A 15191-nucleotide genomic window follows, 5' to 3' on the forward strand; every position below is an offset into this window, starting at 1 on the left:
TGTAGGTGTAGGTGTGGGTGGGAGCTGGGAAAACTTTTTCCGCGCTTGATAAGCGCCCGTGTATGGCAAAAAGTCGTCGAGCCGTTGAGTTACGCCCATTTAGCACGCGCATTGCATTAGACAGCCCGAAGAGCAACAGAGTTAGTGGGGGGAGCGGGAGGTTGGCATGTCCTGGCAGCCGCAAGCACGAGCGAACACATGACGTCACGTCACGTCACGTTGCATCAGTGCAGGAAGCAGTCGAACCAAAGCGATTGCCGAGTATCGACAGCGAGCACACCCTGCAGGCTGCGGAGTACTTTAAAGCCTCTGTCTCTCGAGAGACAAACTTCCTTTGCCGCTTTCCCCGTACGTGGATACGTGTAACCTTTCTCCACTGCAGGGTACATAGAAATCACTCGGCCCTCGTCTGAATTTTAACAATCCCCCACTCTCCCGCACTCTCGCTCGCACTCCCTCGATCCCCTCTGACAACTTCAGTTTCACTCAGCAGCAGCCAAAGTTTAGTTTTGGCCAGGCCAACAAAAGCGCGTCAGGCGCACAAAAAACAGAACCAAAGAAGAAGAAAAAAATAAGTTTTCAAGGGGCGAAGTGGGGGAAGCGAGTGAAGAGGGGAGTAGAGAGTGCAGAGGGGAAGAGAAAAGGCAGAGAGAGAGAGAGGGAGAGAGAAAAAAAAGCGCGCTGAGCAGTTTGAAGTGTACGTGAAATTTGCATAAATGCGAAATCAACGCGTTCGCTACTTGGCGCCCCACTTCCCCGCCCAACCCCTGGGGGAAAGGAAACTGCAGACCAGGCCATGCCCCGTGCCCTACCGGAGCACTTTGCCACACATATGGCTGTGTGGCTGTATGGCTGTTGCTGGGGCATTTGCATGGCTTGTTATTCCTCGACAGTTCCTCGACTGCGTTTTTTCCACTCCTAATTCCAGTCCAATCCAACTTTTGCCCTGTTAGTGGGTGAATGTCGCTGCGGCTCTGGCTGTGGCTGTCGCTCTCGAGGCAGAGGCTTCTCACTTTTGTTTGGCCCAAAGAGCCCAAACACATCAACAGCAGCCAGACAGCAGCAACAACAAACCGAATGGAAGGGCCATGTGTGTGGCGAAGCTCTAGATACCCTAAAGGATTTATCGCTGAGCTGTTTTCCCTTCGTTGCCAGCAGCTCAGACAAATCAGAGTGCCCTACTCTCGAAGGGCATTAACATCTTTGAAGTAGTTTCTCGCTTCTTGGGGTTTCGGGTGCCACTCGACTCGCAGCCAAATGGAAGCTGGGAGCTGGGAGCTGCAAAAGCTGTAGCTGCCTCACTCGAGTGCCTTTTAATGAGCTGTTGGCCATGCAGTTTATTAATGTGCCGAGAGAGGAGGCCCGGCAAGGGCAGGCACAGCCGCAAATGCACAACGGCTACACGAACCTACTGTAGGAATTTGTTTAGAGTTACCTCGTAGATTCTGTGGCTCATTAGGGCAGGCAGAAGTGGATGGGGAGGAGAGGATGGGCCAATTGATAAACATATTCAGGTGGAAATTGATGTGCAGCCAGGAGTAAACAACCGAAACGAAGGGTCAGAGAGAAGTACAGGGAAGACTCTACACCACAGAACATAACTGGGCTACAGTAAGGTAGTTCGTGTAGCTGACGCTCCACTGTGACATTTGGAAAGCTCTTCTCGAACTCCATTAGGGACTGGGACACTTGGCTGAGGCAGGCGATACTCGCAGCAGCGTTTGCTGAGCAGCGTGCGAAATGGCCAAATCGAATCGAATTTTCGACACCAAAACTCTCTTTCCTCTGCCCTCCACCACCACCACCGTTCACCATGACATCATCTGTGGCAGCAGCACCAGCAGCATCATCATCATCATCATCGACTTTGACATCTGATGGTTCCACTTTGGTTTAAGTTTGGGTTTGGGTTTGGGTTTCGGTTTCGTGGTTCGGTTTCCCCTTTATTCTCTTTTGTCTTCGCTGTTTTCGCTGTTCTCTTTTCTACTTCTACTTCTACTGCTGCTTCCATTTGGCTGTTTTCGCTGTTACTGTTGTAATCGAGAGGGGGACGCAGGAGGAGGGCGGGGGAAACTACTACTAATGACAATAACGGTACTCCTGCAAGAGATTGAAAATTACTTTAGATACCAGAGCATGCCGCTGCTCCCCTTCTATAAGCATAAGCACTGTAAGTGGAGGGGGGTGACGTTGGGGGGCTGTAAAATCAATTTGATTCCTCGTGACGTTTGCCGCGTTTCGACCATTTTCGTAATGTTTCCATTTCCAGTGGCAGGAAATCGGCTTACAATTCCACTCTCTCCCGCTCTCTCCTCCTCCCTCTCACTGCCTCTTCCCACTCTTTTTGGCCACAATAACTTTTATTCAATTTCTGCGAATTTCAGTGCTTTGCAATCCCCGCGGAACCTCCCTCCATCCATTCACGAAATTGTGTTGGCCATAAATCTTTGGAATTACCGCCGCATGCAAATTGATTTGTTGCCTCTCGCTCCTGAATCAAAAATGCAGTCAATGCAGGGACTGGCAGGGAGGGTGTGGCAGTGGCATGGCATGGTGGAGTGGCAGGTTGCACAAGGGGCATAAATAAATTGTAATTTGCCAATTGTGTGTGTATAGATGTGTGTGGCTGTGCGCGTTTAAAAGTTATTAGCGACATGGCACCCGTATCGATGTCTCACTGTACTGTTCCAGGAAATTGCCAACGTGTCCCCCGTGCCAAATGCCCCGCCACCCCCCGACAGGTTATTAGTCATGAAGCAGCCATGGGGATTCGGGCGGCCTACTTTGCTGGCCAAACTTTGTTCATGATGCATGCGCCCAAAAGCCTGAGGTTTGATTTCGGTTTCGGGGATCCACTGTCCGCTCCGTGTCTGAGGATCAAATAATTTGTTTGCTAATTGTTGGGGGTGTATGTAAAGTAGGTCTCCTACAAACAGACAGACCGACAGATACTATCCATGGATATCCAGGAGCCCAATCCTAGGGCAAACACACACACTGATGTACATTTATTCAACACTTATTAGGTGGCATCTCTGGCGTGCTCGCTCTCTGCTCTCTCTCGTGTCAATCTTGTCAATGGGTTGTCAGCCGCAAAAGCATCCTTTGGCCAAGAGCATTTGAGTCAGTAATTAGCCAGGAATGTTACAGCTCCCTCCTCCTCCTTCTCCTTCTCCTCCACCTACTGCAGAACGTGTTCATCCTGGCACTTTCGTGTTGTTGCGCTTTTCCTTCTTTCAGTCGTCGTCGTCTGCCTGGGCACTTTGAATCCCTGGCTCTCTCTCTCTCTATCTCTTTCTGACGCTCTAGCTCTGGCATTTCGCATTTATTTAATATTTTAATTAAATTATTTGTGTGCATGTGCATTCCTCCCCCCGCACACATGGCGGAGGGTTCGCTGGGGCGTCTAATGGGCCAACTTCATGGGGCACAAAGTATTTACATGCAAATGCCGTCAACGTGTTACGGCCTCTGCCTTGGCCTGAGCCTCGGAACCTCAGAGCCTGGACTGCCGGAGTCCTGGAGTTGGAACTGTATCTGCTCCACGGAACCGTAGCTCTGGCTCTGGCTCTGGCTGTGGCTGATGGCTGTAGCTCTGTTCCATGGAGACATTACCACCCGCACTTAACGTTAATTAAACTGCTGTGTGTGCTAAAATGTCTCTTTTCCATATGTGGTACTCTCGCATCCGCATCCACCATACCCCATCCTCTCTCCTCTCTCTCTCCGCTACCAGCTGCCAGCTGCTGTCGTTTTAATAGCTTAATGTAGTTACTTCCACTTTGAGTGTCTTCCACATGTAGCTCCTCCACAAGCCGAGCAAAAGAGAGCCCAGCACAAAGAGCAAAAGAGAGGGACACACACACACACTCACACACATGCATACATATGCATGTAAAGACAGAGAGGGAGAGAACAGACGCAGGGAGGAGAAAATGTGTCTTTGCTAATAAAAAACACAACACTCAGCAAAATTGTTATGCAGCAAACTAAATCAACAGACACCCCTCATACCCTGTACATATAGCCTCACCCCCACCCCCTTGCACCATTCGGCAGACGCACATACGGCGTACAAATTACAAAGCTATGAGAGACGGAGAGGGCCGTGGAGGGGCGGGAGACCGTGTAAGCCACACTTACAACACGGCTCGACTCCCAGCATGTGCCATTTCGGTGGGCGCTTGCTTACAGCACCCACTGTGGCCACTGCAGAGGGGAGGCATGGGGAGGGGAGTGCGAGTACCAGGACCAGGGTACGAGCATCTCTGTGTGTGCAAAAAAAAGGCGATATCTAACAAAGTTTAACTCGTTTTATGTCGAGTGCCCTCTAGTACAAGCGCCTGGGGAGAGGAGTGTTGGCACTGTCGGGCAGAAGTACATACAGGAAGGAAATTGTAAGGATATTCTTCTAGCAGAGAAAATAGAGATTTATTTCAGAATCTTCTCCCTCGAAGCAGCCTTCTTGGATGCCATTTGGAGGGCATCCGACAGGTCGAACCCTTCACTGCGCCAGAGCCTTGCAGTCAGTGAGCTGAATGTTTGGGCACACTCTCTTGGGAGCTTTTCTGCATACGAACCTGCAACAGAGGGAACCAGGAGGCAGCTGCAGCTGGCACCCAGCGTGTAGCAGGAGTCCCTGTCCCCGTCCCGTGTCCCCGGTGTCGACTGGTGTCTGGTACTGGTGGCAGGATTAGCCTGGACATGGCTGAATAATGTCTTTATTAGTCGCCCTTCCCCTGCCCCGCCCCGCCCAAAAAATGAGCAGCAATCTCGGTATCCCCCTGGTCCACTGCCTTTCAGTATTTCTGGATTTTTGTTCGTGTGTGTAGGCTTCTGATTTCATTAATTAGTCGACGTACGTGATATCCAGTATACGCAGCAGACATTATTATTATTTATGCTACTTGTTCCCCTCTCTTATCGCACCTTTTGTCTTACAGTCTGCGCAAATAGAAAATGGCCCAACCACAACTGCTGCAAGTGAAGCTGTCACGTTTCGATGCCCAGCCCTGGGGATTCCGGCTGCAGGGCGGCGTGGACTTTGCCCAGCCCCTACTCGTGCAGAAGGTAAGTGCCACACATATTCGTAGCCCCACCATACAAAATTACACGGAACATATAGAATATTCTCTCTCAGTTATCGCAAGCGATTGACAAATGGCATTTTGGTGTCCAAAAAAAGCGAGCGCGGGGCCAAAGCGCGTGAAAATGAAACGAAAATTCGCTTCGTCGAGTTTCGGGGGCGGGAAAGTGAGCGGGGAAAAAGCATATTAGTTGAGCAGTTAATTTATTTATGCGTTTAAGTGCTTCGCTTTTCGTTCAAAAATAAATCTGCGGCTATAGGTTTTCGCTCTCTTTTTTTGTATTATTTTTTCGGTTTTTCATTTTCCGTGCGATTTTTGCGCACGTTACCCACAACAAATGAGTTTTATTTTTCACATTTTCCCAACAAATTTCCGCTCGCCAAACTAATTTGAACACAGACACACTGACACACACACACACACACTCGCAGATGGACAGAAAACCAACCGAAATTTGTTAAACATTCATAAAAGATTTTTGAACAATTTTACATTTGCGGCGACATGCCACACAAATTTCACTGCTAAATCATTTTGACAACTTTATGAGCGCGCGAATATATCGAGGTGCGGATCTGGTACAGTGCGTTACATGGCTTTAAGGCTGCTTGAAGCTGATCAGAGAGTCTTAAGTGCTGGTTCCTAGAGCTCTAATATACAATCTGCCAAGTGATTCAATATTACTAATCATCTTTCCAATATTTCTGCTTATTGGACATCGAGTTTCAAGTGAATTCAGGCACGAAACGGTGCACGGACTCGAATGAATCACAGAGCCATGAATCCATTGAGCACCCAATCAACTGACTCTGACGCGGAGTCCACAGTTCCATTTCTGACTCAGACTCAGACTCAAACTCAGACCCGGGCCCCCGCTCTGCTCACCTTTTCTTATCAGCAAACCAATGTCAGTGTGAGGTTGAATGCGAGGGCATGCTCCATATTGTTCTCGTCATAAATAGAATTTCTGCCATCGGAAAGGTATGCGCAATGGAAGGGCAGGCTTTGTGTTTGTGTGGCGGAAGGGGGCAGTGCTGAAATTATTGATTCAGAGACATACACATAGAAATGTAGGTAATTATTGCCCCTTCCCCTTCCCCTTCCCACCCCCTCCGTTTTGTGTGCAGAGTAAATACTTTGCTGCGTTCCAAATGGAACGTGAAACAGAAATAATACACACAAATTTCTGTGTTCTCTTCTGTGTTCTTTTTGCTGTTTGCTTAGGCATTACAAATGCGTTCCACACGGAACGGGGGTGGCGGGGGAGTAGACATTTAGGCTAGTGGGCGTGGCACGTGCTAAATGCGCAATTTCTATTTTAACAGTTGTTTTCGGTGTCAATGCCGCCATGACATGGGCGCGCACCGCAATCGCGCACTTCCCGCAGAGATATTAAAGCAAAAAAAACTCGCACCAGAATGGAGTTCCGTTTAAATTGATTTGTTCCGCGTCATCCATCAATTAAAATCAGACACTCCGCGACGCCTGGCGCGACGTCCTTTCCTCCAATTAGTGGCATCCACAGCCAACAGAAGCGTCCGCCATCCGTCCACGTCAATTAGCCAACGCGAACGGAGGCCGCAAAACAATGTTGGCCAAAAGTGCATCCAGTCAGGGAGAGAGATTTATGCGAAAATCACAAAGCATCAATTTAACGCAATTTGAACAATTTGAAATGGAAATATTTATGGATTACACGAGGGTCCCCCTGCCCAGTCCCAGTCGCAGTCCTCGGGGCTGGGAATTGTTTGGTTTGTCTGCTCATAAATCGCAGCGCCAGAGCCAGGACCTTCCCTGCACTATCCTCTATGCTGGCTGACCTGGGCAGATGGCAGATTTCCTGCCGTCGCTTTTGGGTACACTTGAAGCTCAATTGAATTTAGAATGGAGCACTTAAGACGCATCCTTCGGAAGGAAGGAATGCCGCTGCTGCGTAAAAACTTGCCTCGTAATGAGCTCCTGCGTTGCCAGGACACCGGGACTCCAGGACACTGAAGTCGACTCAAGTCGACTCAAACTGAGCATTGCCACTCGGAGCAGGGCGGGGCGGGGTGGGGCGCAGCACCTTGTGTGCACCTTGACAACAAATCATCATCTCAGTCATCATCAGCATCCAATCATGTCAACTTCTTCAGCTCTTCAACAGGCGGAGTGGAGTCCTTCACCTTCTTTCTTCATCCTCTCTGAGGAGCAAGCAAATTGGTTGCTTTAAATGCTGCCACAGCTCATCAAGATGCAACACACGAGTCCCCCTCTCATTAAACAACAGAGAGAGAGAGAGAGAGAGAGCGAGTTACTGGGGGTCCGTCCGGGGCACATAAAAATAAGCTACTGAGCTGCTTAAATCGGATTAATTTATGATTTCTCACTGGGAGGAGCTCACAGGAGTCCCCATTCAATCGAGGACACGCTCCGTTCTCGCAATGAAGTCCTTTTCCTGTTGCTCTCCACTTGTCTGTCAGTCCTGTCCTGTGTGTGTTATAAGCCTTATGCCCACGGATTTCCAACCCACCATCAGCCCACACAATGGGACAGACACAGTCCAGTCGTAGCGAAAGGGGGCAGAAGCCACGTTTATATTTCATTATCAAGAGCAGAGTTCGTTTTTGGGGCCAAAGCGAAAAAACAGCGTCACACAAAAGGCCAAAGTCAAATAAAAGCGAAAGCCAGCAGCTTCATCCTCCGACTGTGGACTGTGAAGTCTCCGTGCAACCACATCCGTACAAATAATGGAACAAATAAGTAATACAAAAGCGTCAATTCGGTTTACTACAAATTTCTGCTCCGTGTCCAACGAGCACTCGTCCACAGTCCACGGTCCACGGTCCAATAAAAAATAGCAACCAGCGGAAGGAGGACAATCGGACAGTCGGACAACGACTGCGACGGCGGCATCAGTGTCGGCTATTAGCCAACTTAAAGTCTAGACAAGCCAAACAGGAACGGGAACGGGCAGGTTTATGTCCCGGTGAGAGAGGGAGAGAGAGAGAGAGAGAGAACAGTGGATAACAAGCTACTGACGGCATCCAAGGCAACCGACGACGGCTTTAGGATGGCATATCCCACTCCCACTCACACTCACACTTCCACAGACACACACACATACACATGTCCTGCCTCTTAGTCTGCATTTTGTTCATGCAAATCTGTTTTTGGCTGATTTTTGTACCCTTCATCGAGAGGAGGGTAGTGTAGAATTATCCTAGAAAACCCGAACGAAACATTTAACAAATGAAAGATTGCTGGACTGCAGCAGGAAGGATCTGGGAAAAAGAGTATCTAAAGTGCGGATCGAAAGAGTACAGTTTTCGGGCATTTTTTTCGGTTTAGTTTCGTTTCGGTTGCTGCTCGTTTTTCGGGCTTGTTTGTTTGGATTCTCCCGGAATCTGCACCCCCCTGCTGGCTGGCCATTAATTATTTGACTCCTGTCTGGGGCTGCTTTTGTGTCCGTGTTTGTCTTTGGCTCCGCACTGTGCAGAATTCATAATTCTGCTCTTTGCATACCCTATTCGGAGCAGGTCGTATGCCTGGAGCACTCTTTCAGTGGATTCTGCTTGCATCGAGGGTATGTAGAGTGCCTTTCCTGTGTGCTCGTACGAATAATGCAGGCCAATGTCCCTCGCTTTGATTTTGGGATCCTTTGTAATTGAATATGAGCTTGCCCGACCCCAAAGACACCCTGTGCTTGCGGTTGCCGGGACAACATTGAATGCCGTTTGCCAGTGCCAGTTCCAGTTCCAGTGCCAGCGCCTCCTTTGCTTTCAATTGTTGAACATGTCGATTGTACTTGCACTTTTCTCCAGCCACAGTCGACCGCAGCAGGCGCCCACATGTCAACTTAATGGCAGGGGCCACCTGTGGCACGTGGCTTGTGGCACGAGTAGGGGGGGGTCGGGCAATTGCTGTTAATGTCAAGACATCTCCGGCTGCGGTGGCTCTCAATTTACTTGGACATTTTATTAATTGCAACAGACGGCAGCAGCAGCAGCATCAGCATCAGCAGCAACATCCACAAGGCAAAGATGCAGATACATGAAAATCGCATTTGTGCATTTGGGCGCAGGAAAATGTACATTGTCGTTGAAATTTGTGTTGCGGTTTGTCCCCCTTGAACAGGAGACTCCGTAGATTGAGATCGAAGGAAGGGGAGAACCACAGGGAGTGCGTTCCACTCATTTTCCTTTGCTTGCAGAAGCAATGCCCTGGCTAATGTCTCAGTAATTATCGTTCGAGCGTTAATTGATTTAATAAACGGGTCTGTGGCTGTAGCTCTCTCGCTTCAGCTTCCTGTGATTCATCTCTGTCACTCCTCCAGTCGTCCACAAAAAAAGTAATTGATAAAAGCTGAGGCACAAACAAACAGACATACATACGGGATATTGGATATGGAATACGATACGATGGCCAGGAAACAAGTGCAGCAAAAAGGATAACCAGACAGTGATTAAGTGCCCAGCTCTGGATGCGAGGATGCGATGCGGTCCGCTACGTTCCGTCAGCGCCGTTGCCTTTTCCGCATTTGATTGATTATCAATTTTCACCGGTCACATACGCTTTAAGGCTGTCCTGCCCCTGGATGAACCAATCGAGGACTGTGGCTTCTCCTTCCTCTCCTGCTGACTGGCTGCAGCGCATTGCATTGCCAATTTAAGAGTGTGGAAATTTATTGAACAATTTTCTGCAACTCCAGATTAACGTTGGCTGTGTACCCACATCCACATCCACATCCGCTGCCTCTGCCACCGGGTTGTGGCGCTTCCGTTTTGTTCCATGCCTCAGCGATGAGCAGGAAGTTTCGTCAGTAGAGGGGCTCCAAAGCTCTTCCGAACGCACACCTCCGTTATGGTCATGGAGTCTGCCTCTCACGTTCCCATCGCTGTCCCGAGTGCAGGTACATGGTGCATGGCTCCTGCAACCACGAGTACGAGCATCTTCAGTTGCTTTAAGACTGAAGTTCACTCGCACTTCATTGCACAAATACTGCTGCTGGTACGAGTATCTCGTTCTAAAGCCACAAGCTTCGGCCTCGAGCACGTCTTATTTAGATTTATCCTGCCTGCTACGCTTCAGTTGAGTTGTCGAATTCGTGCCTCGTGCCTCATGCCTCATGTCTCTTCCTCTCTGCCACACACACAGTCTCTCTCTTTCTCTCTGTGTGTTTGTCTGTTGGATATCTCTTTCGGCCTGGCTGGCTGGCTGGCTATATCTTTAATATATTATTGAATATTTTGTGGCCTGGACCGGAGATTGTACTAATGTCTAGCCAGTTCCCGGCCATGCAGCCTGGATCCTCCATCCTCCTTCCAGCATCCTGCTGCAGCCGCATGCAAAAGTCACATAAATTTGTTCTGCTTTTCACTGCTGCTGCTGCTGCTGCTGCGGCGTCTCCTAATCCTTGCGCTCAGCATATTTTTCCCAATTGTTGTTTCTGACTGCACTTGCACACAAGAAAAGCATTCGCATTCGCATCCGCATCCGCATCCTTGTGCGGAGAGAAATGGCTCCTTCGCTGGCTCCTTAGTAGGATGTCGGATGTGTGTGTGCGTGTGTGTGCTATCTGCAGCCGTTTTGTTGTCCTTGCTTTTAAGTTGCATGTCAGCGAGCATAAATCCTTCAGTGGAAAATGCTCGCTCCGCTGCACCCAGAGCCAGAGCAGGCACCAGGGCCTGAGCTGCACACACGCTCGAGTTACGAGTCCCTTGTCCCGATAGCAAGGAGTAAGCACCGCTCGACTCGAGTCCAAGCCAAGGAATTATTGGCCGTGCTCAACGCGCTGCATTATGTGCGCCATAAATATTTATAAGTTCTAAGGTTCTCCCCGTTCCACAACAACAAAACGTAAACGTTTAAAGTGCTCAACGATTCGGCGGGGGAAAGGTACGATGGGGCTGGAAACTCTTTCGTGCCGCGATATTAGTCAGCTAATGCACGATACCTGCCCCACGGACATGATTCATTTGCATTTGGCTACCTGGATCGCCCTTGCCTTTGTCTTTCTCTCTCTCTCTGTGTTTCTGTGTCGGTTTTCCCAATCCTCGAATTGATATCGCTGTCTGCTTCGGATCTCCTCTGAGTCACTGCTCAACCATGTGGCTTTATCTCTCGTTCTCTCTGATTATGCCTCTGAGCTGCTTTCCACACTTGCTGGAGTCTCTGATTTAATTGTTGCTTAGTGGATTTTCGCAGCATCAACGCTGGCTAACGGCAAGCCAAGCGGAAACGGAAATTGCGCGCACACTTATCTCGCATCCTCCTCTGACTCCTGCTGCCGCTGCTGCTGCTGCTGCTGCTCCTGTCGGTTGGTTCTCTGGTTATCGCCACTTCCTGTGCGTGCGTGTGCTAAAAGGATATGCTGGGCGCAAATTGCGTGCTGCGGCGTAATCGAAATAAATTATGAGCCCAACTTACATTGTGGCCAGCAGCCAGCAGCCAGGAGTGCCCATGCCATGGATCCTGGATCCTTGGACCCTGGCAGTTTCCGGCAAGGGCTTTTAGTGTCTTACTGGGGAGTAGCGATGCTGTGTCCATTCCCCATTGGGCGAGGGCTTAGACCAGAGCGAGAGTGAGGGAAGTTTGTCTGGCAATTAGGTCCAGGTAATCGGCTCCGATTTAAAGCCTCCTCCTCGCTGGAGGGACTCGTCGCTAATGGCTGCCTCATTGACCTGACATATGCTGCTGTATTATCCTGGTTATTATTTTATTCCTCGCTCTTTGTGGCTCCATCTCGCTGTCACCGTCCCCGAGGGCATGCGTATTTGCCATGACGATATGTCATTGATTCTCAGTTAACGCAGACGAGCCAGAGACAGGGCCAGAAGCCGAGTGGGGCGGCATCCCCATGACAGCCATTACGGACCGATGTCCTTCCACAGACTACAGCTTCTGCTTTCTCCTTGATCTGCTCCGCATCTTTCCTCCTGCATTTGGTGTGTGCGTGTGCCTGTGCTGTCGGAGCGCCTTTGGGCCATGATATATTATAGCCTGTCGCCTTGTCTTGTTTACGAGTATTTGCGTTATTTAGCCGCACAGCGGGGAAATGGGAAATGCCAGAATTTTTATTGTTATGACGCATATCTCGTGTCCATGACCGTCTCGTCTCCACAGCCTGTCCCTGAAATGGAGACCTTCTTGATTTACTTGTGATTTATTATATCGACTGGGGCCTTCAATCTAAATTGATTGAATATTTACTAAACGTCTCCGGCATGGCCCTCTAAATGGTCCGCAGCTGCGGCCTGCCGCCATCGATCCAGTGACGCCCGAGTCCTCTCTCGAATGTGTTCCGGGGGGCGACTCGAAAGCCTCGAAAGTCTGCAAAGTCTGGGGAAAAAAGTCAATTTTGTTAATCAACACGAACGACTTAATCCAAATTGAATGAACTCGAACCTTGGTGCGCTGCCAAAGCGGATCAGCGACTACACATCATCACGGGGCGAAAATGCGAGAAATAAAAGCAAGCAAAAATTTACACATTTTTCGCATTTCCGCTCCAGCTCCTGTCCGGGCTGCTGCTGCTGTTGATACTGCTCCTGCTTCTCCTCCTTCTGCTGTTCCAGCGTTACGTGCTCCTTCCTTCTTTTTGGTTGCGAAACATTTGCCAATAAGTGACTACGGCTGCCAGCAGCTATCCGAACCCAAACCCAAACCCAAACCGAACCAAATCGGCTCAAGGCTCACTGAGCGCTCTCAGGTGAGGCCCAGAGGCCGAAAAAAAGCGAAAATTGAAAAACGCAGCTGCCAGGGCCATAATAAAGCCAAAAACCCAACAAAAAGCAGTGCCAGAGAGCAAGTGAATCGGTTTCTGTGGAAAGGGCGGACAAGTCAATGTCTGTTTGTGTACGCTTCGGGGTGTGTGGGTGTGGGTGTGAGTGTGGCAGAGCAGAGCAGAGCCCATAGCCGGCTCAGCCACGCTTGAGGTGATAATGTAATAAGCACTTTTTATGACCCAACAGGATTTAGACCTAAAATTCCAGCCAACACTCGACGAGGGGCATTGTTCTGTCTGGAAAGTTCGCTAGTTTCGACGACCAACAGGCACATCCGGAATGCCATGGCCATGGCCAGTGCGCACCCCTGCTCCCCCCTGCTCACGCTCCTGTCCTGACCGGGATTTAGAATTCTGCCTGCAGTTGTTTGAGCCCAGCCGAACATATTGTTTCCCTTTTTTTTTTTTTGAGGGACAGGGCCAGGGTTTGGGGACTACGACTGCTAATTGGTGGCCATCCCATTCGTGCGGGGCCGCGTGCGATGCATGTGTGTACAAGGGATCAGTTTCGTGTGTGTATGCAGTGGAAAACAAAGGAAGTGCCACACTCACCGCCTCCGATTCAATGGGAAATTGCAGCATCTCACCTACCTGAATGAAAAATTAGAAATGCCATGAGAATTCGTCAATTTCAAGATGTAAATCTTACCTTTTATGCGTCCTCGCACACACACGCATGCATCCATGAATGTGTCTTCGGCGTCATCTACGGATTCTGCTTGGATTTGAAGACTTTCCTGCACAAAAACAAAAAACACACTGCTTGGCACACCTTTGCACTTGATATTAAATTAATAAACTGCAATTTTGCATCACTTAAACAAAAAATACACCAACAATTAGCAAAAGAGCGGGAATACACAACTTTTTGGCGGCAGCCGCTCACGCATATCGATACAGCATTGTGCTGGCGACGCAATAGGATTTATTTTTTCTCATACACACACGCACGCATCCATGGACGTTCCCTCGACGTCATCTAAGAACAACTAAAGCACACACTACTTGGTACACACTTGCACTTTAAATTAAATTGATTAAACTGCAGTTTAGCAGCACTTAAACAACAAATACACCAACAATTAGTAAAACCGCGGGAACACACAACTTTTTGGCGGCAGCCGATCAACGCTTATCGATACAGCATCGATGATGGGGATGCGATGGGAGGCTCGCTCACGATGTGAGCGGGAAAATCAAATTGTAAGGCGGCTTTTCTCAATTGCTCCACAAAAATGCCAAAAATTGTCAAAAAATCCAGAAAAGGTGTACAACTATATTTTATTTGTTATAGCGGCTTAACAGGCGTTATTTATGTATTCGCACCTGCACTTGTGTACACTTGCTGCAGAAAAAGGAACAAAAACACAGATTCCGAATGCATTGCAGACAACTGCCCTTGTTGTAAGACTATTTGAACAGCACTTTTGAAGTCCAATAGCGCGAAAAATATAACCCGATCAAGACCAACCCACGGGCTATCGATAAGCTTTTGGGGCCCATTCACAATAATCGGACTGGTGTTATCAAATCACTCTTCATGGATGTTAAAACCCATATATAGATATATAACCAAGTTGGCGGGAGTGAACAACAATTTAATTAGCTAATGCAGCCACTACCAACCAACAAAACGCCAAATTAGCTTTTGGCTAACCATCGACTGGCATGTCACACGATCGGACACTGAACTATCGATGCCTTGCCTAATTAATTTTCCCCATCTCAATTTTCGCCATTTCGCAATTTCACATTATTTTCGCGAAAATGTTTCCCTCTGCACGTCTCTATTAAGTGGGCCCATATGGCCGAGTGTTTTTCTCCATTTAAGACTCTTAAATGATTAACGTCGCGACACAGTCGCATCAAACGTAAAAAATGCCCAGCGCTGTCATTAATATAAAAATGAAATTACCTTCATCGCTGCCAGTCGGCATTAAAAACCGGGACAAAAAAAAAAGGGAAAAGGACGCCCACAATGTTGTTGCCTTGAGTGCGCGCATCATCAAATTGAAAAATGTCGACGATAGAGGAAAATGGAAAATCAGAGAGCAGTCGGCAGCCGGGAGGCGGAGAACAATGTGAAAGACAGGCGATTGAAATGGAAGGAAAACAGGTAAAAGGTAAGCTGCCACGCCCTGGAGCGTGCTCTCCTTTGTTGTTGCCGTTGTGCTACGGTTCTCTCCAATTCACCAGCTCTGCTGTGGACGCGGCCCAGTTGCATTGACAATGGACAAATGAGGAAAGATAATGCACAGCATTAATCTTGCTACCAGCAATTTGTCAGTGTTCCTCCAGGTCTCCAGGTCTGTGCCTGTCTCCCTCCCATCTCGCTCTCG

At 48.9% G+C, this 15191-nt stretch overlaps 2 protein-coding genes across 26 annotated transcripts in view; one reads left to right on the forward strand and one right to left on the reverse strand.

Annotated features, from left to right (window-relative positions):
• Nucleotides 1–13952, reverse strand: part of LOC117891889 — a 61660-nt gene extending 47708 nt beyond the window's left edge. Inside the window, exon 1 of the mRNA XM_034797690.1 lies at nt 13502–13952. The gene's annotated coding sequence lies outside the window, so the exon portion shown is untranslated. The remainder of the gene's footprint in view (nt 1–13501) is intronic.
• Nucleotides 1–15191, forward strand: part of LOC117891880 (PDZ and LIM domain protein Zasp) — a 57346-nt gene that overhangs the window by 9918 nt on the left and 32237 nt on the right. For all 25 annotated transcript variants that reach the window (XM_034797647.1, XM_034797646.1, XM_034797664.1 and 22 more), the window contains one exon: nt 4944–5070. In XM_034797647.1, the coding sequence (XP_034653538.1) occupies nt 4960–5070 (111 nt within the window). In that variant the 5' untranslated portion in view covers nt 4944–4959. The remainder of the gene's footprint in view (nt 1–4943; nt 5071–15191) is intronic.

The sequence above is a fragment of the Drosophila subobscura genome, chromosome E (genome assembly GCF_008121235.1).
Source record: "Drosophila subobscura isolate 14011-0131.10 chromosome E, UCBerk_Dsub_1.0, whole genome shotgun sequence".
In the NCBI taxonomy this organism is placed as follows: Eukaryota; Metazoa; Arthropoda; class Insecta; order Diptera; family Drosophilidae; genus Drosophila; species Drosophila subobscura.